The 23,784-nt window shown below is 42.8% G+C and overlaps 1 protein-coding gene across 6 annotated transcripts in view; it reads left to right on the forward strand.

Moving 5' to 3' along the window:
* Positions 1-20,197, forward strand: part of Fbxo15 (F-box protein 15) — a 55,637-nt gene extending 35,440 nt beyond the window's left edge. For all 6 annotated transcript variants that reach the window (XM_037197232.1, XM_037197233.1, XM_037197234.1 and 3 more), the window contains 2 exons: positions 14,555-14,679; positions 19,836-20,197. In XM_037197232.1, the coding sequence (XP_037053127.1) occupies positions 14,555-14,679; positions 19,836-20,105 (395 nt within the window). In that variant the 3' untranslated portion in view covers positions 20,106-20,197. The remainder of the gene's footprint in view (positions 1-14,554; positions 14,680-19,835) is intronic.
* The last annotated feature ends 3,587 nt before the right edge of the window (positions 20,198-23,784 follow it).

Here is a 23,784-nt window from a genome sequence, read left to right on the forward strand (position 1 = left end):
CCACTTCAAACTGTCGCAGATGCTGCTGGGCTTTTCCTTCCTGTCTCTTGTGGATCCAGCGCCCAGCCATGAGCACCCAGGCCTGCTTTGCTGCCCTCTTTCTGCCCCTTTAGATGCGTGTGTGTTCTACTCTGCAAGGTCTGACCTCGTGTGCCCAGGCTTCTAGGCGGTACTGTCCATAGCAAGGCACTGTTTGGATAGGTTTTTCTACCTGTCAGCTCGACTTGATTGGTAATTTCTTCTTCCTCCTTGGCTTGTTTGACTACTTTCTATGGAGCTTACTCATACTCATCTAAGGAACTGGAAAGTTGTCTTTCTTTGGGGTTATGAAAGTGTGTATGTGCACTTCTTTCTGTGTGTGCTTGTGGAGGGCAGTGGTCAATGCTGGGTGTTTTCTCCATTGCTCTCTACCTTACTTTTGAGACAGGGTCTCATTGAACCTGGGACTCCATAATTGACCAGACTGCCTGGCCAGAAAACCCGTGGGAGTCCTTTCTCCATCTCCCATAGTGGCATTACAGACGCGTGATGCTCCTGTTGGCAGTGATTTTTAAAGATGGGTGCTGGGGAGCTAGTGTAAGGTCCTCATGTTTCTACAGCAAACGCTACCCACTGAGCTATCTGCCCAGCACTCTTTCTTTGAGATTGTATTGAGCACTCTTCTTTTGATTCCCCAGCACACTTCTTTTGAGACTTGCCACTTTGACAAGTCATAGCTATATTGAAGTTTTCTTAAAAGGGGATTTATATAATCTCTTTTCAAAGAAAAATTTATGATCCCTAGAACGCCACATAATTGATGACTGTTTTTTTGTGTGTTCCCATTAAAATAAAGTACAAGGGAATATTAAATGAGGTTGTATTTTGCTGTCTGAATTCGATTTATGAGAGGGTAAGAGAGAAAGAGGGATAATAGCACAGGAAACGCTTCAGAATGATATGTCAGTTAATATTAGAGGTGAGTTTTGTAAAAGTGCCTTATGGGTTTTCCTTTGTGCAATCTTTCTTTCTTTCTTTGTTTCTTTCTTTCTTTGTTTCTTTCTTTCTTTGTTTCTTTCTTTCTTTGTTTCTTTCTTTCTTTCTTCCTTCCTTCCTTCCTTCCTTCCTTCCTTCCTTCCTTCCTTCCTTCCTTCCTTCCTTCCTTCCTTCCTTCCTTTCTTTCTTTTCCTTCCTTCCTTCCTTCCTTCCTTCCTTCCTTCCTTCCTTCCTTCCTTCCTTCCTTCCTTCCTCCCTTCCTTCCTTTCTACCTTCCTTCCTTTCTAAAGGCAGATAGACTGACATCAGTTAGGGCTAGTTCTAAGCTCATTGACTCACTGCGACAATTCACAGTACTTAGGATATTGATGTTTTAGTAGATAAAATCGACAAAGAGGAAAGGTATGTTGAGTGAAATTCATTGGGAACCACCCAGTGCCTAGCGTTTTCACTGTTCTCACGTGGGTCCACCTCATTGCTCTAGGACTGTTGAGAGCTGATATGATCTCACCAGAGATTCAGTTTTTTAAGGGTGCTACTGTCTAGGTCTACCCTATTTCCAGGTTTCTACAAGCAAAGAGATGCTCAGTATAAACCATGCAGCATGGGCATTAGGCACAGTGAGCAGTCTTATCAGCTAGGTGGAGGAATTCTCTTGAATTCCGTATTCCTAAATTTTCAAAGGCTGTCCCTGTGAACAGACCTTGTGATGAATAGCTGGACTCCAGCATGCTGTATTAGTTCTTTTCTGTACAACTATCCATTAACATTTTGATTAGGTTATGGTACAGCCTGGTGAACAGAGGAAATAGTCCAGTTGTGTCTTTGAAGTGTAAATTGAGCTTGCCAAAGGGCCTGATCAGCAATGCAGACGATAAAGGAATGTATACTTATTTGATCTTAGTATCAAGCTAATTATTACCCATTTTCAGAAGCAGAAAGAAAAAGGTTTTGCCCAGCATGGTATATTGTAGTCTTTTTTCAGTATTGAGAGGAGTAGTTAGAATGAAGCAGAGAAGTGATTTTAATAGCAAAGTTGATGCTCCTAGCCTTTGACTTTTAAGGAAGTATGCTTTACTTTATAGAGCGCTTTTAGGTTCATAGCAAAACCGAGAGGAAGGTGATACAAAACTATCCCATACTGATACCTCTGCCTCCCCCTTTAATATGCCTCGCTAGAGAAGAACATTAGTTACACCTGATGACCACATGGCAACATGCTGTTATAGTCTAAAGACCATAGTTTACAGGAGAGTCACTTTTGTTATGTGTTTTATGGGTTTGGGCAAATTTTAATGGTGTGTATCTGCTGTTCAGTGTTGTACAGAGTTGTTTTATTACCTTAAAAGTCTTCTGTGTTCTGCCTTTTGCTCCTCACCTTTCCTCAATGTCTGGCAATCACTCATCTTTGTACTGTCTCCATAGTTTGTGTTTTCTTCACAGATTTCACACAGAATGTCACACAGATGGAAACATGAAATGCATATTCTTCAGATTGACTTCTAGTTAGTAACATGCAAGGTTTTTTTTTTCTATTTTTCTTAGTTTGATAGCTCATCCTTTATTAGTACTGTTTAGATGTGCTATCTTTTTCATTAATTTACTGAAGAACATCATGTCTATTTTTAAGTTTGGTGAATTTTGATTAAAATTACTATAATATATGCATGCATGGTTCTATATAGACATATTTTCAACTCAGCATATTTGAGTAGACAGTAAGGAGAACAGTTACTAGGTCATGTGTTAAGAGTATGTTTACTTTTAAAGGAAATTGCCAAATTTTAGGTAGGCCCCAGTCTTCCCCCACCCATAAAACAAACAAACAAACAAACAAAACCAAAAACAGATTTAAGTGATTCCTCTTAATTGGCCTCCAGAACTAGATCAGACATCTTGGTTGCAAGAAGTAGAGAAATCAAGCTAGAACTGAGCTGGAAGCTTCCTCCCGTGCTGGAAGGTTCCGCTCAGGCTGCTGGCACATATAAGGCATCAGTGATCCTGTAAGCTGTAACGCCAACATGCAAGGCAAGATGTGCCTACTCATGCAATAATGGCATGACTTATGTGGGTAGCCAACAGCTCTTTATTGTATTTGAGGTCCGTTCCATAGGAGGAAATACATACCTGGTACTATGAACCCTGTAGTCAAAGACACATGCCTACGGAGATCATAGGCTCTTGTTTAGATAAATTGATATAGCACTAAACTACGTTCTAAGTATCTGTGTTTATACTCAGATAATTACTACTGTTACCTTTCATCAGAAAAGCTTCTCTTAGTAGTGAACAGTGGTGAGTGCAGAGGTTTGTACCTGCTCAGGGTGCTTAGAACAAGTGACAGTTGACTACCCTAAAGAGGACTTTTATACTTTGTCTCTGAGGCTGACATTGAGCCGGAAGATAAAGAGAAGCCCTGAGAGGTACTACCTTTGGGATGTGACAGCTACTATAAATGTCTGAGAGCAGCTGTGGTTGCTTGTACTGGACCTGTACTACACTGTTGGTTAACAGACAGTTGTGGACTTTGGTGAGGAGCTTATGAGGCCCTACCCTTCCATGCTGAACTGCTGGCTACTGATGGATTCTGGATGAGGATAGTCATTGTTCCAGTTGTCTATCCATTGCTGAGCTCAGCAGGCTCTAATGGATATATACAAATCTAGTGACATGTCTGGTCCTGGTTAAACTCAGTGGGTCACAAAACAAAAAGATGGGGGTATGGGAAAGGACCCTATAAGGAGAAGGAAGAGACAGGATTGGAGAGGGAGACACAGGAAGGGTGGTGGTGAGAACAAACAATCCACTATATACGTGTATGGAGTTGTCAGAGAACAAGAGTTATCAATAAAAATGAAAGAAATGGCTCTATTGTCTTACAAAATGGCTATGGGTTTCCTGTCGCTTGGGTCTTAGTGTGATAGCTCATCCTTCATTAGTACTGTTTAGATGTGCTAGCTTTTTCATTAATCTACTGAAGGACATCATGTCTATTTTTAAGTTTGGTGAATTTTGATTAAAATTATTATAAATATGTGTATGCAGGGTTCTGTATAGGCATATTTTTAACTCAACGTATTTGAGTTAACAGTAAGAAACATAATAACTAGGTCATGTGTTAAGAATATGTTTACTTTTTAAGGAAATTGCCAAATTTTAGGTAGGGCCCAGCCTCACCCCCCAAAAAAAGAAAAAACAGACTTAAGTGACTCCTCTTAATTGCCCACCAGAAGTAGATAAAGCATCTTGATTGCAAGAAGTAGAGAGATCAAGCTGGAACTGAGCCAGAAGCTTCCTTCATGCTGGAAGGTTGTCAGTTCTGAGTGTTTTGCATCTTCTACATTGATAATCATACCATCTGTGAACAAACTTCTTACTTTTTTTCTTTGCAGTTAGGGTACCCTTTACTGCAGTTTGGATCAGGAATGTTTCCTGTAGTCCCCATGTGTTAAGAACTTGATTTGGCTGTTGCTGTAGAGAAACGCTGTAAACTTTAGGAGGGGGCCCAATGGGGGTCTTGCGTTCACTGTAGGTATGCCCTGGTGTTGTAGGGTGGTAGCCTGTCTCCTTGTCACTTCTGGTCATGAGGTGAGTGAGTGTTCTTGCTGTACTGTGTGCTGCTGTTCCGATGAGCTTCCTTTCCATGGCACTAAAGCAGAGGGCTGACTGATGATGAACTGAAACCTTCAAAATGATAGTCAAAATAAACCCATTTTCTTTACAAATTCATTGTTTCAGATATTCGTTGGTAGGTGTACTGATAGAAGACCAGTCATTTTATATTTCCAGTCCTTGTCTTATTGCGTTATCCGAGACTTCCAGCACAGTCCTGCCGGGCAGCAATGAGAAGAGACATCCTTCCCTTTCTCAGATCTAGGTGGGGAAGCTTGAGTTTTCCCTATGACTGTGTTGTTAACTGTAACTTTTAAAATACCTCTTCTTTATCAGTTAAGAAGTTCCTTTCTTGTCATAGTTTATTCAGGGTTTTTCTTTAGTCCTGAACAGGTGGTATTATGTGTTTTTATTTGTTCATAGAACACATTAGAAGTTTTCACTCTGCTTATATCTTCTGGAAGAGAGTTTAGGAAATTGGTATCATTTCTTACATATTTTCCAGTGAAATAACTTGATCCTATGTTTTCCTTTTTGGAAGATTGTTAATAATGGGCTCAGTTCCTTGGATAGTGATAGGCCTGGTCAGATTATCTTCTCATCTAAACGGTGGCAGATGATGTTTTTCATGGAATTGAAACCTAGGTTATCAAATTTGTTCATTGTATTCCTTTACTGCTCTTTCATGTTTCTTCAAATTTTTACTGATGTCCCATTTTTTTATTTCTGACAATTATGTAATTTATATCACTCTTATTTTCTTAGTTTGGCTAGATATATTGATTTTATTTTTTAAGAACTTCCTTTGGTTTCTTTGATTTTCCTCTAGTGATTTCACTGATTTTTATTCTAATTTTTATTATTTCTTTTCTGCTGCTTATTTTAGAATTAATTCAGTCTTTCGTGGCTTTCTAGTTTGTAGAAACTGAAATTGTCTCCAGGTAGTTCTTGCTTTTCTAGTATGTATGTCTAGTGCTGTAAATTCTACTCAAAGCACTACTTTGATCTCATCTCACACACTTTGGTCAGTTGTTGTGAGGATTGATCTTCATTGTCGGCCTGGCGGTATTCAGAATCACCATGGACGTGAGGCCTGTCTTTAGGTCTGTCTTTAAGGGCTTTTCCAGAGAACTGTGTGGGTGACACTATCACATGCTGGAGGCCTGGGTAGGATGAAGGGGAGGAGGAGGAGGAGGCCAGCATGGTGCAGGCAGGCGGTGCCCTTCCTCGGCTTCCTTGCTGTGCTGTGAACTGTCCTTATCCACTTTGTACCGACCTTTCATGTTGATCACGGAAATCCTTAAATTCATTAAAATCATTAAATCAGGAGCCAAAATGAATCTTTCTTCTTTTATAGCTTGTTTCTGTTAGGTATTTTGTCAGGACATTGAGAAAAGTAAATATATTTATATCATTTAATTTAAAATATTTTAAAATCTCTATGTATTATGGGATCTTTGTGTTAAATAAATAGAAGTTTGTTTAATCACAATGACATGTTGAAAATTTCCAGCTGACTTTATTGTCCCTTTTTTTCCCTAAAGTCCTTTGTAATTTAGAGGAAGATACCATATCATTTGGAGTCCTTTGTTTTATGATTTTATGGTCAATAGTGCAATATTTCTTGATGAGTGTTCTATGTGAACTTGAGAAAAATATGTACTCCACAGTTGTTAGATAAGGCAGACTGCAGATGCCCATTATACTTAGGCAGTTAATGCTAATTTTGTGTTTAACTATGTCCTTACTGATTGTCTGCTGTCTACGTCTGTCGACTTCTGATGGAAAGGTGGAGAAGTCTCCATTTCCATCAGTAGATATCCCTCCGTGCAGTTCTGCTTGCTTACAGAGTTTGTGCTGTTGTGTTCAGTAATTACACACTGAGGACTGCTGCATCTTTATCAATACCTAATACCTCCTCCATTAACGCCCCTCCCACCTAACCGGCCAGAGTCCATTGGATCAAAGGAACTGTAGAAAATGGGCCCTTAGTAATGGGATCGGTATGTTTATGTGTGTTTCTCCAGTCCTTTAGTGGGCTGTGACTCTATACTGTGTATTTCGTCGTCGGCGCTTCTTAGTTCTTCTCTGAACTACTTAGGCTGCTAGAGGAGGCTGTAGTTGAATTTTCCCACTCCCTGGACAGATTGGGCTATGTTAAAACGTTGGTTGTTTTCTTGCTGGGAGATAGTTTTTGTTGTTGGCTCCTACAGATTACAATCTGTACTTGCCCGTGATAGAGTCCTTTGGAGTGGACTTAGGTTTGTTACTGCTCAGGTTTCTGAGCAGGATTAAGAGCTTGGACCTTCCTGAGTTCTCCTGTTTGTTGTCAAGTTGTAGGGACAGTGGTTTTGCTCTGTGAGTCCATTTTCCCTGTTCATCTAGCAATAGTTATTTTTTAGTTTGTTCAGACTTACTTGTTCTTAGGGCAGAATGGTGTCTTTCAATACTCATGCTAAACTAGAAACCAGAAGGTCTTTTTATTACAAGATTTCAAAATCTGTAGATATTTACAAAAAAAATAAATAAAATCCCCAAAGACAACTATTGTTCATAATTAGGTCCATTTTTCAAATTCATATTACTTTCTTTGTAGAAATTATTTGGAAAATATTGTTCTCTGTTTTTCCTTGACACTGCATCGTGAGCATTTTCTAGTTTTAGAAAAATTTGACTTTGAAAGGTTGTATGAAATTCCACTGTTAGGTTTATCCTGATTTATTGGCCCAGTCTCCCAATTGGGCGTTTAGGCCTTCATTTCTCATCATTGGAGCATGGTTGTCACCAGTGTTATTTTGAAAAATCTCTAATCATTCCAGAGATAACAATGGTGTGTCAGTTTAACCAGAGGTTCGTGGTCACCACAGTGACCACACTGCACTCTTTGAGGGGTAGGTGCCCTCTTACCCTCTTGAGATCCAGCTTCACCACCACTTCTTACTGTTCATGTCAACAGTTTACCACTGTGCACACGTGGACAGCAGAGCCCACGAGAAGACAGTCATTGCAAGGGCTAGAAGGAGGTGCTATTATGTGATTTATTTTCATGTTTCTGTCCCAGTGGTATTCACTTCTATGTGTAGTTCCGTTATTTTAAATGTTATGATTTGTGTGCATATACTGGTTCCAAATAGTTCTTCCATTTTGTCTACTTGTTCCAGATAGTTCTTCCATTTTGTCTTTTACGTTTTAATTTTGTACATATAGATATCTCAAAACTTTTCAATTAGATGTGGTTTTAAAACATTTCTTCTAAAATTGTTTTATATAGAACATCCTACTTTCTGAAATCAGACATACACTCACCTTATTTCCTATAGGTTAATTACTTCTCTTCAGTTCTTACCCTTTTCTCTCAGGGTGATTGCCTCCAGTAGGGAAGCAGATAGTTCAGACTTACTTATTTTGCTATGAAAATGAATGTCTTCTACCCTAGTTTAAGAAACTAGTGATTTATTGTTACCTATTTATGCTTTTTATATTTATATAAATATTTATTTTACATGTATTCACTTGGCTAGAGTACCAAATATCTTATGGGATTTTATCAGAGTCCTGTTGAATTTGTGCATTAATCTAGAAGGAATTAAGGTTTTATTAAGATTGAATCCGGGACCTTGGTCATACAAGGCAAGCATTGCACTACTGAGTGGAACAGTATGTATATTCCCAGCTCAGATATACTTGATTTTTATTTAGAGTTTTGGCCCATTTCTTTGTTTATTTAGATTTTGCTGTACAATGTGTTAGGGTTCTCAAAAGGATCAGAATGGGTAGAATACATAGATAAACACATCAAAAGGGGTTCGTTAGATTAGTTTACAGACGCAGTCCAGGTACTCCAGCAGTGGCTGTTTCACACTGGAGAGGCCAAGAATCCATAGTTCAGACCAGAAAGCTGAGTGTTTCAGCAATTGCTGGAGCAGAAGGCCTGGAAGTTTCCTGGGGGAGCTGTTGGTCCTCAGTCTGCGTTGGAGTCCTGGAGAAATTGGTTCCCATATGGGTAAAGTAATGCCATAGCAACAGAATAGATCAGTGGTTTTCAACCTTCCTAATGCTGTGGCCCTTTAATCCTCATCTTGTGGTGACCTCCTAACCATAAAATTATTTTTGTTGCTACTTCATAACTGTAATTTTGCTACTGTTATGAATGGTAATGTAAATATCTGTTTTTCAACAGACCTTAGGTGACTTCTGTGAAAGGGTCATTGGACTTCCACGGTTGAGAGCCACTGGAATAGTGGTTCTCTTGTCTGCAGAAGTGAGGGCGAGCAGGCCAAAAGCAGTTTCCTTTTCCTTGTCCTTTTATCTGGTTTTGGGGTGGGTCATCCTGCTTCAGATAAGCTGACCCTCCACAGGAGTGCCCGCTTCTTTATATGCATTTACTTCATTCCAGATGCAGTCAGGTTGGCACCACTTTAGCAGAGAACATTTTTTTATGTTGATGCTGTGCTTTCCCTCCCCAGGAATGCTTTGCTTCCTGTTGCTGGCATGACTAAGCTCCTTGGGGTAATGTTTCCCTTTTCTACTTGTTATGTTGGTCCTGCACCTGCATGTTTTTGTGCCATGCTTCCTGTTCAGATCTTGACTGCGCTGAGTATTTGGGCTTAATCTGTAAGACACTGCAGACAACTTCAGAGAATTCAGAGGTTATCAAGTTACAGATTCTCTTTTTTCCTTGTGCCAAGATTACAGTCTACAACAGCTGAAAGTGAGTTCTTTTGAAGTGTTGTCCTTTCTAGATCTTGTGCATATATTGTTTTATCTTATTTTTGTGGCTGTGATTCTAAAAATAGGTGGCTTTTTCATTCCCTCTGTCCCTGATATTAATTGCTTGCTGTGTTTCTAGGTCAGGTTGTACTCTGTAAGCATTTATCATGACACGTGAGTCATGGGAAGGAGCAGTGTTGTCCTTTCTGGGTGGTGATTATTTAGAGACTTAGAGCAGATACTGCACTGTGGCATCTTCATTAGGAGTATGTACTACATTTTTCGTGTTCTGTACTCTAGTGACTGAGAAGTAAGCATTGCAAGCGACCGCTGCTTGTATCAGAGCTTACCTAACTGTGGAGTACAGCTGTGTAGTTTGTGGGGCCTGGTGAAAAATCACCAATGGTCACAGCAGGGCATTAGAAGCCCAGGCCTTTGGGACTACACAGGCCGCACTCCATGAAGTCCTCATGGCGCACAGGTGAGGCGGGAGATGAGCTGTCCTTGATGAGGCCTGTTTCAGCTGCTCTGGCTGCTGCTCCAGATTTAACCTCAGCTCTTCATTCACCTTTGCTGGTGATTTGAATTCTTTGAAGTATATTTGTTGTCAAGGAGATTTGTTTAAGTAAGATGTCTTAGATAGTAAGATATTTTGTAAGGGAATTATGGAAATAGAATCTCTTATATAAACCAAGTAATTTGGGGAACATAAGTGCAACAAATGTAAATGATAAGTTTTCTAATTTTCCCTTGGTGTGAGTTTACTTGCGCACCCTGAGATCTTCGATCTCTAGGATATCGAGTTTAGGGCCTCTTCTTGGATTGTAAGTGTCTTAACTGTCCGTGGTCCCTCTTTCTGTACTCCTAATAAATTATCCGGGTCTCCTCTCTTTCTGGCTCTTTGGTCTTTTCTGGCTTACTTTTCTTGAGTACGCAGTCCAGTGACACCCTTCCCATCTTCACTCTGTGTGGCATGCAGAGACCCTTTCCTTCCTCGCCGTCCGTGCTTCCCTCTGCAGCATTGACCACCTTTGTGGCTCTGACTTGGAGTCAGCCTCTTACGCAGGATGGTCACACTTCAGTTGTCCCTTCTTGCTACTTAGAGGTCTTCCAGGCAGTTACTTAATGGCCCCTGTGCTTTGTAGCTTTTCATAACGACCCACACCTTGCATCCCTGACTCCCAGGCCCTCCTGCCCTGCTCCCTGTGCTCCCGGCTGTCACCTCTTCACTCGTCACAGCTCTTTTCAGTCCTGCTTTTTCCTAGTTCAGAGGGAAAGCTGTCCCACTTCTTTCCAAAATGGACTTTACAGTTTCTAAATATATCCACTCCTGCCTGCTCGAGACCTTTATTTAGCCGTTTGTCTCTTGTCTCTTTCATCATCTCAAATATGCTTCCCTATCAACTCCTCTTCTATTTACAAATTCGTCTGTGCTTTCCATGTCAAAAATTATTTTAGAAGAAAAAAAAAACCCGAATTCTGTGTCAGATCATTTTTTTATTTTTAAATTTCTATTCAATGCTCTAAAAGTCAGAACCTACCACAGCCTAACAATCCACTTCATAGTGTTGAAGAGTTCAGAGGTACATCTTAGTTCCAGGTGCTTTGACTTGATGTGGCCCTTGATGTCCAGCGTGGGACAGGACATGTCTAGACAGCGTGTGCCATGACAGCCCATCGCTTGGCCTGTTTTAATTCTTCGAGGTCAGCTCCCTTCTTAGTTAGCTCTCCTCCCTGACCGTTGGGTCTTGAGTCTGAGGTCCTTTTTCACTTCTGAGAGTCTCATTGTATCTTCTTGGGGTTGGCTGTGCCATGAACTCACCCGAGTCAGTGTGAAGCCACATGAAGAGGATACTTGACAGCGAGGTGTCTCTTCTCTTACCCAGTGCCCCGCCATCTTGTCTTGTTGCTGTAGGGAATGTAAGAGTATCCTAAGCAAGAACAGAGCAGGCTGTAGAGAAACCTCCTCCAAAAGGATCCCTGTATTTTCTTCCAACTTGTCTAGAAAGTAAACTATACTCGGGTGGACTGAACTGATTGGTGCAAAGCTGTGGAAGATAGAACTGAGACTTAGGGAAGTGCCTGCTGGACCTGAAAACATAGTAATTTAAAAGAGCAAGCTCCAGACTGCCCAGTTAGCCCATGGTAAAGTTTCAGAGTCTAAGAACATCTGTTATTCTCTTTAACCAGGGTCAGGAACAGTCCTGCTGCTTGTGTATGCATCCTTTTATGTAGAGACCACCTGATGACTCAAGACTTCAGTAGGTTTTGCTGACACTGTTGTCACCATGCCAACCAGATGGAGAGAGTAGAGGTTGTGCTCTTCTTACCTCCCTAGTAGAGCCTCACCTGTGTCAGTTTGGCCTGGGGAACAGGGAGGACCAGGAGAGACCATTCCTGCCCCAGTGGAATCTTGAGTCCGGTTCCCTTTACTGGGCTTATCTCTTTAGGTGACTCTGGTGATTCCTGTCTCAGTCCGTTCTAATCTTCTTTATCCCTTTCCCTCTTCCTTGTGCATTAGAAAAATCAATTACCAATCAACCTATCCTCCCCATGTTCTTTACATTCCACCTTTTCTATGTTACATTTATTTCTGAAATAGAAATGAACCCTGATCATAGCTGAAAATGGTGTCATCAGTATGTTGTTAATAGGCCACAGAAGGACATGGCCTTTTATTTCCAGAGTATTGTTTTTGATAAAACAGATCTCAGCATGCATAAACCATTGCATGTAATGAAATGGCAGAGTGCAGTAGAGGTCTAGAAGAGGAAAGGTGAGGGTAGATTGCTGACATCCATACAGACTAATGTTGAAGTTCTGAAGGACTAAATTGTTGGGGCCCACCAGAGTCACAGCCGTGTGGGAAGTGTGGCTAATACGTGGCAGAAGGCCCCAGGGCGAGGTGGACACAGATGCCAACAGTGGACTTTTGTTTGTGCTTTGTCTTTCTGTCGCAGACTCTCATAGGGATGGTCCGTTTTTCCCACCACAGATTGGTTTCACATTTAGTACATCACATAAATAGTATCACAGTTTGTCTCTGTGCTTCTGGACTTTCCCTGTACTCTGATTCTTCTGCTCAGTATAGGACTCAGGCTTTATCCACACAGTTGTAGATGTCAGTAGTTTGTTCTTGTGTATTGATTAGTAACTGTTTGAAGGTTCCTTCAATGGTTTCCAAGAGGAGGAAGAGTTTGGCTATTAAGGGGTGTGGTGGGTGGTTTGAATAGGACTGGCCCACATAAGCTCATAGATTTGAATGCTTGGCTACCAGGGAGTGGACTATCGGGAGGTGTGGCCTTGTTGGAGTAGGTGTGGCCTTGCTGGAGGAAGTGTGTCACTAGGGTGGGCTTTGAGGTCTCAGAAGCTCATGCCAGACCCAGTGTCTCTCTTCCTGCTGCCTGATGATCCAGATGTAGCGCTCTCGGCTCCTCCAGCATCATGTCTGCCTGTGTGCTGCCATGTTTCCGGCCATCATGATAATGGACTAAACCTCTGAATCTGTAAGCCAGCCCCAATGGAATGTTTTCCTTTTTAAGAGTTTCTGTGGTCATAGTGTCTCTTCACAGCAATAGAAACCCCATCTAAGACAAGGGGGGTGGTGAAGATAGTTCTCTATTTTGTTGATAGGTCATGTATTCATTTTCCCATACAATAAGTAGGGAGTTCAGCCTAGAAGGACAAAGGACATAAATTTTTCGTATTGTACCTGAATCTAAAAAGCAGTTCAGGCTGGATTGGTCTTTTTAGTCTTTATTCTTGGATACATCGGGAATACACTTGAAAAGAAACTGTCTAAAATGTGATTGTTACCAGGGGTGGGGAAATACAGGGTGATTCAGAGATGGGAGTATGGGTAGCCATGCTGAGGGTGTTCTGAGGTTACTAGGTACATTGTTTAGAGAGGGGGATGTGTGCAGAGTATGTACATGGCAAACAACTAGACTGCCAAGCTTAGTGATCGGAGTGTGTGTGCATACGTACATAACTCAGAACCAAGGGGTCTCACGGTATTACACTGTCTTCTATGAACTGCGTCACCATGAGATAACCTAAGTGCAACCTTCCATGTTTTCCTTCTGCTTTGCCCAGTGAGTCACACCTCCGCTTTATGCACATGTCTATCTCTGAAGTCATCATGTACAAGTGAGGATACTGTAGTATTACTGTGCTTGATGTCACTTCATGGTGTGTTAAATAACTCGAGATGTGTGTTCATAGGAGCAGGGCAGTGTTGCAGGCACTGGTTGTCACAAGAAGCTGAACACATGCACTCCTTCATGGTGGTGACAAAGTTGCTAGTATGCCCTGTGAGCCAGGTAGAAGAGGGGTGTATAATGTAGAGACTGGGCTCAGATTTTGGTAAACGTGTGCAGGACTTTGCTTGCTTAAGAGCATATGCAAAGATAGGTTTCTGCAATGGGTTTCTTCCTTTCCCTCCTTGTTCACCTGCTCTTTAGTCCTTCCTCATTTCTTGATCCCATTTGATTTTCTTTCTTTGACATAATTTGAATCTCTTTCCTTAAGCTTGTTAGTGTTTGTCCTTTTCCATTTCCATGACTGATGGCATGACCAAGTAATGTGGCCTTGATCTGTTATGACCCTTCTTCCAAGGGCCCATGTGTTTTAAAAGTCATGGTTTTCAGCTTGGCATTATTGAGAGGTAGTGGACCCTATCAGAAGTGGTTCCTGTTTGGGGGGGACTTCAGATCATTGGGGGCATGCCCTTAAAGGGTCTAGAGGGACCTCAGCTTACTCTACATGTACTCTATAATGTACATTTATTACACATCCAAAAGCATTGGGGTCAGCCTGCATAGACAGAAACATTCAAAACTGAGTCATAGTAAGCCGTCCTTCCTTGTAAGTGTCTTCTGTGATGGAAAGCCAGCTGACACAGTGAGGCTGAGCCTTTGTCTTCTCGTCAGTGACCATGCGTGTATTTCCTCAGCCATCTTCTGACTCACCTTTGGCCGTTTCCTTAGAACCCACATCTCTTCTCCAGTCTCTGAGCTCTCTAGGTTTACTGCTCAGGCCTCATGATAGAGTGAGCTGTGTCTCCAGTCTCTGAGCTCTAGGTTTACTGCTCAGGCCTCATGATAGAGTGAGCTGTTCTCCAGTGCACATGTCCTTAGTGAGTAGAACGTCACAGAACAAGGCATACCTCAGGAGTAGCCAGCCTAAAGACTTTTTTTTTTTTTTTTTTTGCCTCACATTGAAATGCAGCAATTAAACTAACCTTAAATCATTTCAGGATGCATTGAGAATGGATATGTGAAGTTCATGGCGATAAGTTTAAAAAACAACAGAGAACACCTACCCCTTATTGGAAAAGTTGGCCTTGCATGGAGAACTAATGTTTTTGATGGCTTTATTGAGGTAAAAACAAAAGTTATTTTTTTCTTCAAGTAACTTATGTGTAATAAAAAAGTCTGTTGTTATGTATATATAAACCTCCCTTAAAAGTATTCTTGTTTCTATAGATTTGTGAATTCTTTTAGCAGGATGAGATCGTCATCAAGTATTTATTTAATGTTTTGTATTAGTTACTGTTCTATTGCTGTGAAGAGACACCATGACCAAGGCAGCTCAGAAGCATTTGACGGGGGGCTTGTCTGGTTTTAGAGGGTTGGTTCATGATCATCGTGGTGGGAAGCAGACAGGCGTGGCACTGGTACAGTAGCTGAGAGCTTACATCCTGATCCACAGGCGGAGAGAGACAGACAGAGACACTAGGTCTGGTGTAGGCTTTTGAAACCTTAATGCCTACCCCCAGTTCATGTCTCCTCCAACAAGGCCACACCTCCTAATCCTTCCCAACCAGTTCTATTAACTGGGGACCAAACTTTCAAACATAGGAGCCTCTGGGGGCCATTCTCATTCTAACCACCACAAATATCTTTGCTGTCCATGGAGTGTATAGGAGTAGAATGGGTAGGTGGACTGTAGCTGTGTTTGAATAGCTTTGACTGTACCCTCTATTCCCTACACACTCAGTCAGTCTGTCCAGTGGAGAGAAGAAGGAGCTGAAGGTTGGCCGGGCAAGTAGCAGTTGCTGGAAACATTTTCACCCTTTTGAAGGCTATGCAGTTTCGAGTTCCTGTGCTAGTTTCCAGGATCTTGAGCAGCTAAATAAAAGTAACCAAATGGTGGGGAGAGTTGGGTTAGTGTTGGGGATTGTCAGGAAGAGGGGGAAGAAATTAGAGATCTCCCATGGTTCCATTCTCTTGTGTGACTGTGTGCCCATGGTTCCTCCTGGTTCTCTTTACTGAATGGTGTGAGTGGAATCTGGGAGTCACAGGTTGGCTGTGACTGCAGACAGCCTCTGCACTGCACTCATTTTGCACTTTGGTAGACATCTGGGCAGAACGGTAATGACACTGACCAAGACCATCTGGGATTTGTTATTTATCCTGTTTATCTGTGAGCACATGTTAAACCTTGGTATAAATTGTGTGTGTGTCACATATAAAAGATTATTGTTTCATGTATTTGAGTACAGATGTGACCTTTTGTTTTTCTGTGAAAGACTGAAATGGCCATGACGTAAAAACACATTAAAATAATATATTAATGTTAAAAATAGATCTTGAGGACCAAGAAAGGCAGAATATAAATATGGCAAGCTTAAAGGGTCAGAGTAATTTTAAAGTTATTTAATTCCATTTTCTCTTCACAACAAGATTAAAGCAGGTGTTTAGTTCTCCGGGGTTAAAAAGGGAAGTATGGTCATTCTACTGAGACAGCTTTATCCTAGCTCTGGGATTGAAACCAAAGCCTCCCCTGGAACTGCATGTAAGGAAGACTCAACCCTAAGAGTCCTCTAACAGCAAGTCTGCTGGGGACTCCCACAGCATTCCTCACAGAGGCTGCACTAACAGCTGCAGAACCTGGCCCTCCAGCAAGCTCAGGGCACTGTTCCTAGAGGCGGGATTCTGAGTCTTTGAAGTAGTGGTGGATGGCCCTGGACAGTTTCTCCAATGATACCTTTTCTCACAGGGAAGAGTTTGTTGTCTCCTGAGTTGGAGGTTGGGTGGATGTAGATATACCACTTATGTTTGGAGCCAGTATTATGTGTTATGGCTAATTTATCCTTGGAGTTCCCAAAGACAGTATCCAAGTGAGGGACACCGTGTTCCGTGTGTGCTGTATAGCTCAGGGATTTCCCTCCAGGAATCTGACCACGCTAAGCACAGTGAACAGTAAAAATGCAGTTTAAGAAGTTGACTTTAGGGGATTTGATTTCCTTGTTGTGTTTGTTTAAAGGAAGGATGTAAAGGACAAAAAGGCTTTGGCTGGGTGTGCTTGTTCACGCCTTTACCTCACACTGGAGGACTAAGGTGGGTGTAACAGCCAGTACAGGCTAGCCTGGGCTACAGAGGAAGGCTCTGCCTGAAAAATAAGGTAATTCTTAGTCACATACGACTATTAAAAATAGAAATAAGAGCCGGGCGTGGTGGTGCACACCTTTAATCCCAGCACTTGGGAGGCAGAGGCAGGCAGATCTCTGTGAGTTCGAGGCCAGCCTGGACTACCAAGTGAGCTCCAGGAAAGGCGCAAAGCTACACAGAGAAACCCTGTCTCAAAAAAACCAAAAAAAAAAAAAAAAAAATAGAAATAAAAGATAATCTCTTCGGCCTGGGAATTGTAGATATAACTTTCTAATGTATAAGATGACAAGGCATAAAGGAAAAACCAAAAGAAGACATAAGGAAAGGATTGTCAAAAGAAATCTATAAATGAGAGATTCTGACAGGAATAGAGACAGACAGATTAGGGAGTATGTCACCGAGAATGATACTGAACCCCTCAGGCAACTCGACACAGACCTGGTTGTGCACACACTGCACAGGAAGCACAGTGCATGGTCTTGTGCGGGTCACATGACATTTAGTCACTGCACTCATCTGTAACTTGTTTCTACCACCATCTTCTTATAAAGAGGAAAACTGATCTACGACCTACAAGTTGAACATCCGACACAGAGATGTGTGAGCTCCTGACCTGGCTCGGGATGCTCCCCACTGCATCGTCACCAAGCCAGCAAGTGTTAGCTCCCTGCATTCCTGAGCTCTAGTAAACCAGTACTTTCTCAGGGGAGCCATGAAGCCCAGACCATCAGAGACCTCTGTCAAGCTCACATGTCACTTCAAAGAAAGCAGCATAACAAATCATTGTTTTGTTCTTTTAACAGAACCAGATTTAGGTGACACTTCATCAGCATTTACCCAGGGGGTGTTTTATACATTAGAAGGCTGTGTCTACAATTCGCAAGCAAAAAAGTTTCTTTTATTTCTATTTTTAATAGGTATATGTGACTACAAATTATCTTTTTTTTTTTTTCTTCCAGACAGAGCCCAGGCTTAGAATTCTGTAGTAAAGCTTGGCATCAGTTTGCATTTAATCGAGACCAGGCAGGGTTAGTGGTGGGTTGCAGGTGGATGGTCAGGGCAAGAGAAAGTCGGGTGGCACCAAACCAGACAGCTGATGGCCAGTGATGCCACCACAGCACCCAAGCTAGGTGCAGTTTTACTGGGATGATCATGGGTTTGAATAAATTACACCAAACTTGATTGACCTTTGGGCCATCCAAGTTGTTGAGCAAAAACTTGTATATTTAATTCTTGAATCTGAAAGAGGTTCAGCTTGGAGGTAGACTTTGGAAACCATGGACACCTTGATTATTGTGAGTTGTGGATGTAGACCGATTCCATCTAGAGAGAGAGTGATTATATATAATAAAACCAGTGCTTCGTCAAGCCGTGGGGACCTCTAGTAGTAGGCCTGGGGAAGCCATGGGTGGTTCTGGAAGTGCTGGGAAGGTGGTATTTGAAACCAAGAATGATAAGCAGTGCTCAGCCTGCCCAGGTGGAGACTGAACAGATGTTCACTGTGTTTGGAGACCTTAGGAGGAGGTGGGTCAGAGTGGGTTGAAGTGTGAGCAGGAGGTAAGGCTTTGGACAGAGGGAAGATAGATTTGTCTGCAAAGAGAGAGAGAGCAAGGGGCGCCAAGGCTCTGGGAGTTTTGTTTCTCTCTGTGTGTCTGTCCATTTGTCCTCTTCCCTCCTCCCTCCTCCTGGTCCCCTCTTCCCAGGGTCATTTGAACATGTCTGAACGTTAAAAGCTGATGAAAGAGAGATAGTGCTCACTTGTGTCAAGAGGCTACCTCCTTGTTGGTGGACCATCCCAACCACTGCTAAAAGCACACTGAACACAGATGTGCATAAGGAGGTGATGTGGACATAGTTGTGTGTAAGATAGGAAGGTGCTCTTCTCACATCTCTCTGGCAAGAGGACATGATGTGCAGGGGCACCCTGTGAGTAGGGTACAGAGGTTCAGAGGAGAGGGTGCAGTATGCCAGTTCTGGGAGAAGAAAGGCTGTGTAATGCATAGTAGACTCAAAAGACAGAATTCTGAGTGTGACCATGGCTACCTGGGGATACCCATCTGTGGCTCTGCTGCTGTGCTGGGCAATCAGATCCAGACACACATGAGACACTTTGACTCAGGCACAGCTGGGTTTTAGTCGATCTGGAGCCAGATGAGATAAAGCATTGAGGAAGAGATCATCCAGTGAAGAACAGTGAAATGGACGTGATTGAGGTGAGGAGGCCCAAGGAGAGTTAGAGAACTGGTAGGTTAGGGGTCATGGGCCATGATTCTTCCCAAACCTTTTCTCACACACAAACACACATGTGTTATATGTTACGTGTATGTTACCTACACAGAATTTACTAAGATAGTGCTGTGTGTAATTTCTTTTAACACATAGTTGTGCCTCACAGCGTGTAATTCAGGATGCACTAGTAGTGCATCACAGTGACAAAATTCTGGTGAACCTGTCATCTGGTGACGGGCTGGGAACCAGGAGTAGCTGAGTAAGTAGGAGGGTGAAGAGACAAGTGCTGGTTCTGGAAGTGCCGCACTCACGGGAGGCGCAGTGTCTGGAGTCAGAGTGTGGGGATGAGTAACTGAGGTGAGGAGTGGATCCTAGGAGGCTGTCCTTGGTCCACTAGCAGTGGGGGTCTCTGAGGAGATGGTGAGACTTGAAAGAGAGAATGAGAGGGAGACACGGGTGGATGGGGAGCCTAGTACCAGTCACGGTGTGAACAGAAGATGGTGGACAATGAAGAAAAGAAACCTGAGGCCGATGTTCAGAGCCTCAAGGAAACAGGTCAGGAGAGCGGAAGGCAACAGTCTGCTGGAGCATTGAGAAGCTGCTGTCCAGGGCAGGGTGCCATCCTCTTGGAAGCAGTGGCACAGGCCTCTCATTTTCTGCAGACCATTGCCTTTAGACAGGCTCCGGCACTAACTTGCCCACACTGACAGCTTTGTGCACACACATGGATGAGGTCGTCTGCTGAGGAAGGCTAGTAAGCACTAGCTGGGTTTTAGATAAAAAGTAGGTCCCGTGGTGTGTATGAGAGGACTTTGGAGTTGGATGCCACAAGCAGCATTTCCAGTCGGTTTTACAGAGTCACAATTCCTGTGAAAATGAGCATTTTATCCTGACACTTGTTAATCTTAATTACAGAGGTGCTCTGTAGTGGATGTGACCCTTCTGGATGAGCACAGGAAGCCCTTTTGGTGTGTGAGTTCTCCAGTGTGCATGAGATCTGCCGCCTACCCCTCTGACGGTCCCAACTTCCTGGGGCACACTTACTGTGTGGACTACATGGACACTGAAGGAGGAGTGCATGCAGAGCTGGTGTGGATCGAAGAGACGGAAGAGTACTTTCTCATCAGCCTGGCCCTGTACCTCAGCGTAGCAAAAATAAACCACTGGTTTGGGACAAAATACTGAGGTTTAGCAGTAGGTGGGAAAGTCTTGTTACTAGTAAGCTGTTTGTTTTTTTTACAACTTTGTTCTTATTAAAAGTTAAATTGTATCCGTGACAGGCTGTCTAGTGCCTTCTTATTTTCCATTAGAAACTATGGTTTGTGAGTAAAGTTAGTGTTTGGAAGATTAAAATTTCAATAGCACATGCCCCAGGTAAAGATTCATGTAAGACAAGAAGAAACAGAATACTTGGAAGTCTTCCTAAACATATGGTTGTGTGGTTTGTGTAAGTGTGTGCAATAACAGGAAAGAGCAAGTGTGACCTCAGATTGGGGCTCAGGCTAGGCGATGCCTAAGGGGCAGCTGTGGGAGTGGAAGAGGGACTGTAGACTAGACATAGTGTTACCAGTACCACTTCCTGGTTCCGGTACCAAATTCCATGAAGCAGCATCTAGAGGAGCTGAGTGAAGGGCAAATAGGGAATCTCTGCCATACTTTTGCAACTTAAAAACATATGTGATTATTCCAAGATGAAAAGTGAACAACATGCTTGGGGATTTAGCTCAGTGGTAAAGTGCTTGCTAGGCAAGCGCAAGGCCCTGGGTTCGATCCTCAGATCCAAAAAAAAAAAAAAAGAAAAGTTAACAATAAAAGCTAACACTTGCACTCTGCCTCCTGTCTCTCTCTCCTGTCCTCTGTCTTAGTGACTTGGGTTCACTCTGGCTGCTCGCCTTGACCATGGTTTCCTCACTAGAGCTTTGCTCTTTGCTGTTAGTGGCTGACCAGCGCTATGCTGAGGAAACAGCTACGATCAGCTTGCCACACCATGGCACTGGGGCAGTGCCCTGCCTGGGTGTCAGCTGAGCATTACCGAGTATTGGAGACACTCCCTTCATGAGACATTGTCGTGCACAGCCCTGGACTCAGGGTCCAGAGATCATCCAACGTTTGCTGTGGCTACTGTCTGGGGAGAGAGAAACCCAAACCTGGTCTCCCTGGGCTGGGAAGGGATCAGCATGTTCAGACAGACCCAACTTAACCCTTGGGCATTTTGCTTTGTTTGCTACATTGTATATGGGATATATTTGTTTTTACATATGACTATTACATGTGAATATATTCATAGGAATATAATAAAAGAGTATGTTTTTCCTCTAGTATTCTTTCTGCCTCTATTTAGCCAATGAGCTCTCTGGCACACTTGCTTGGTCTTATCATATGATGCCCTCTTTGATGTCAGGATATGGTGTGGGACCATCTCCATGCTGACTAGAACCTCTGAGCAAATTAGTCTTTTCTTATATATTACCCAGTCTTGGGTATTTTGTTATAGCGACAAATGTGCTAAGACACCATGTGATTATTATATGTATTGAAATTAAGTTTTCATGTACACGGAAAAAGGCATTTCATAATCATACTCCTTTGTCAGGAAGAAAGCCCTTTGTTTGCAAAGCAATAGGATTGATTACGGTGGGGCATCTCGGAAAACAGCTCCACAAAGCAGGGCTCATTAAGTTGAATCAATTCAAGAAAAGAAACAGGTGCAAACTCTTAATTATTCAGTTGGCAAAGAAAACAACTTTGAGTTACACACCAGAATAGTATATCTATCCCTAGTGGGGGATAAAAGGTGTTTAAAGTGTGCTCAGTTGCAAAATATTGTCCGACTTAAAATCCGGTCAAAGGTCTGATGACCTTTTGCCAAGAGATTTATATAAGCAACCTGATAGTTGTCTCTTATTTTTAATAAGGTCTGCTTATAAACCTGATAATTACAAATGCTCAAGAAGCAAAGTGCTTAAATGGAGAAGTCTACAAAGTATTTCCCTGATGCCTGTAAAGGAATTGTTCCTTCAACAAGCTGGTCTGGAGACAACAGTGCATTTGGGTATTGGGAAACATTATTTGGTCTTCAGCCTGGAGAGCCTTCTTGGGTTTCCCATGACTTTGAGGAATATCACTTGGACTTTTTAGCTGTAGTAGACATGACTGAGATTGCTGTTGGATAGGTGTGAGCTGCAGAGGCCATAGGCACTACCCAGCAGGATACTAGAAGGGTCAGGCCAGAGGCCAGAAGGGCAAGCAGTAGGGTACCTAGGAAATGAGCTGTCCAGAAGAATGTAACAGCAGAGCCCTGAGTAGTGGACCCCATGTGTCCACAATAGCTGAAGCACAGAGCCAAGACTAGGCTGGTCAGGGGCAAAACAGGCTGAAGGCAGGCTGCAAATGAGCAGGCCCTGGGTCAGTCAGCAATTGGTCTCAGGCCCAGATTGCAGCTGGGCAGCACAGCGCCCCTTCCTTTCTGGAAGTCACGGGTAGAGGAGAGTGCACGGGCAGGGGATGTGCAGATGCTGGAGAGATGCCTGTGGGGTCAGCCTAGAGCGTTGCATGGTGAGGTCAGGTCCTTGGCCCATCCATCCAGGGCCTTGCTCACTGTTTGCTTTACCTTCTGGTTTCTAGCTGATTATGAAAAGGACTCTGAATTTTCCCAAAGGCCAGCGTGTGTTTACTCATTGACATATGTGCTTGCCATAGTGAAATGAGATACACTCATCTCTGAATCTAATTATGAAAAGTGCTCTCAGAAGTAAGATAAAACACAGGTGATTTCTCACTGACAAGACTGGCTGGGAGGAAGTGAAAATTTCACCATGGAATAATAGTAGCTTTCTGTTTTAATAATTGAGAGCTTATTGAGTGCCAGGCACTATGGAGTAGAATTACAGCTTTAAAGCTCTCCCTAAACCTTACGGGTAGATGGCATAGTAATGATATTTCACCACAAGTTGCTGAGCTGGAAACTTAAATAACCAGAGGAGAAGAGCACATCTGGTGAGAGCTGGGATCTCCCTGGTCCTGAAGCCTAGGTCTGATCACTAAACCATACTTCCTGTCTGCTCTGGTGCTGGGGACCAAAGATCTATCATGAACATGGACCATGCAAGGAACCCTGAGTACATAGGGATGTGGCAGAGTGCTGAAAGTGTCATAAAGCTAGTTCAGTACTAAACTTGTCAAAAGAATTGTGTTGTACAAAACTGATGTCCACTAACAGAACTGAGAATACCCAAGTAAAACTGATGTCCACTAACACAGAACTGAGAATACCCAAGTAAAACTGATGTCCACTAACACAGAACTGAGAACACCCAAGTAAAACTGATGTCCACTAACACAGAACTGAGAACAACCAAGTAAAACTGATGTCCACTAACAGAACTGAGAATACCCAAGTAAAACTGATGTCCACTAACAGAACTGAGAACACCCAAGTAAAACTGATGTCCACTAACACAGAACTGAGAACACCCAAGTCTATGAATAAGTACCAGGTAACAGCTTGGGGGAGGGTGGAGGAGGGACTTTCTGAATTCCACGTTTCCCTTTAGGTAAGAGAAGTGCAAACAGCTGAACTCAGAAAGGACACAGACGCTTGTGGCAAAGGTGAGTTACTTTTAAATAGATGGCATGGGATTAGTGATGTTTTTTCGCACCCTGATGAGCCCCTCTGCCTACGCAGCAATCCAAATCAGACCGAATTAGAAAAAGCCCAGGTTTAATGGGTAAAGCATTCCCGGATGATTCTCCAGACCCCCCAGAGAGGAGACTGGATGAGAGACCAGAAAACCATGTGTCTGTTTTCTGGGATGCAGCTTAAATACCCTGTGGGAGTGGTCTTGAGCCTCTCTGGGGGAGGAGC

Source organism: Peromyscus leucopus, chromosome 19 (assembly GCF_004664715.2).
Source record: "Peromyscus leucopus breed LL Stock chromosome 19, UCI_PerLeu_2.1, whole genome shotgun sequence".
Classification (NCBI taxonomy): domain Eukaryota; kingdom Metazoa; phylum Chordata; class Mammalia; order Rodentia; family Cricetidae; genus Peromyscus; species Peromyscus leucopus.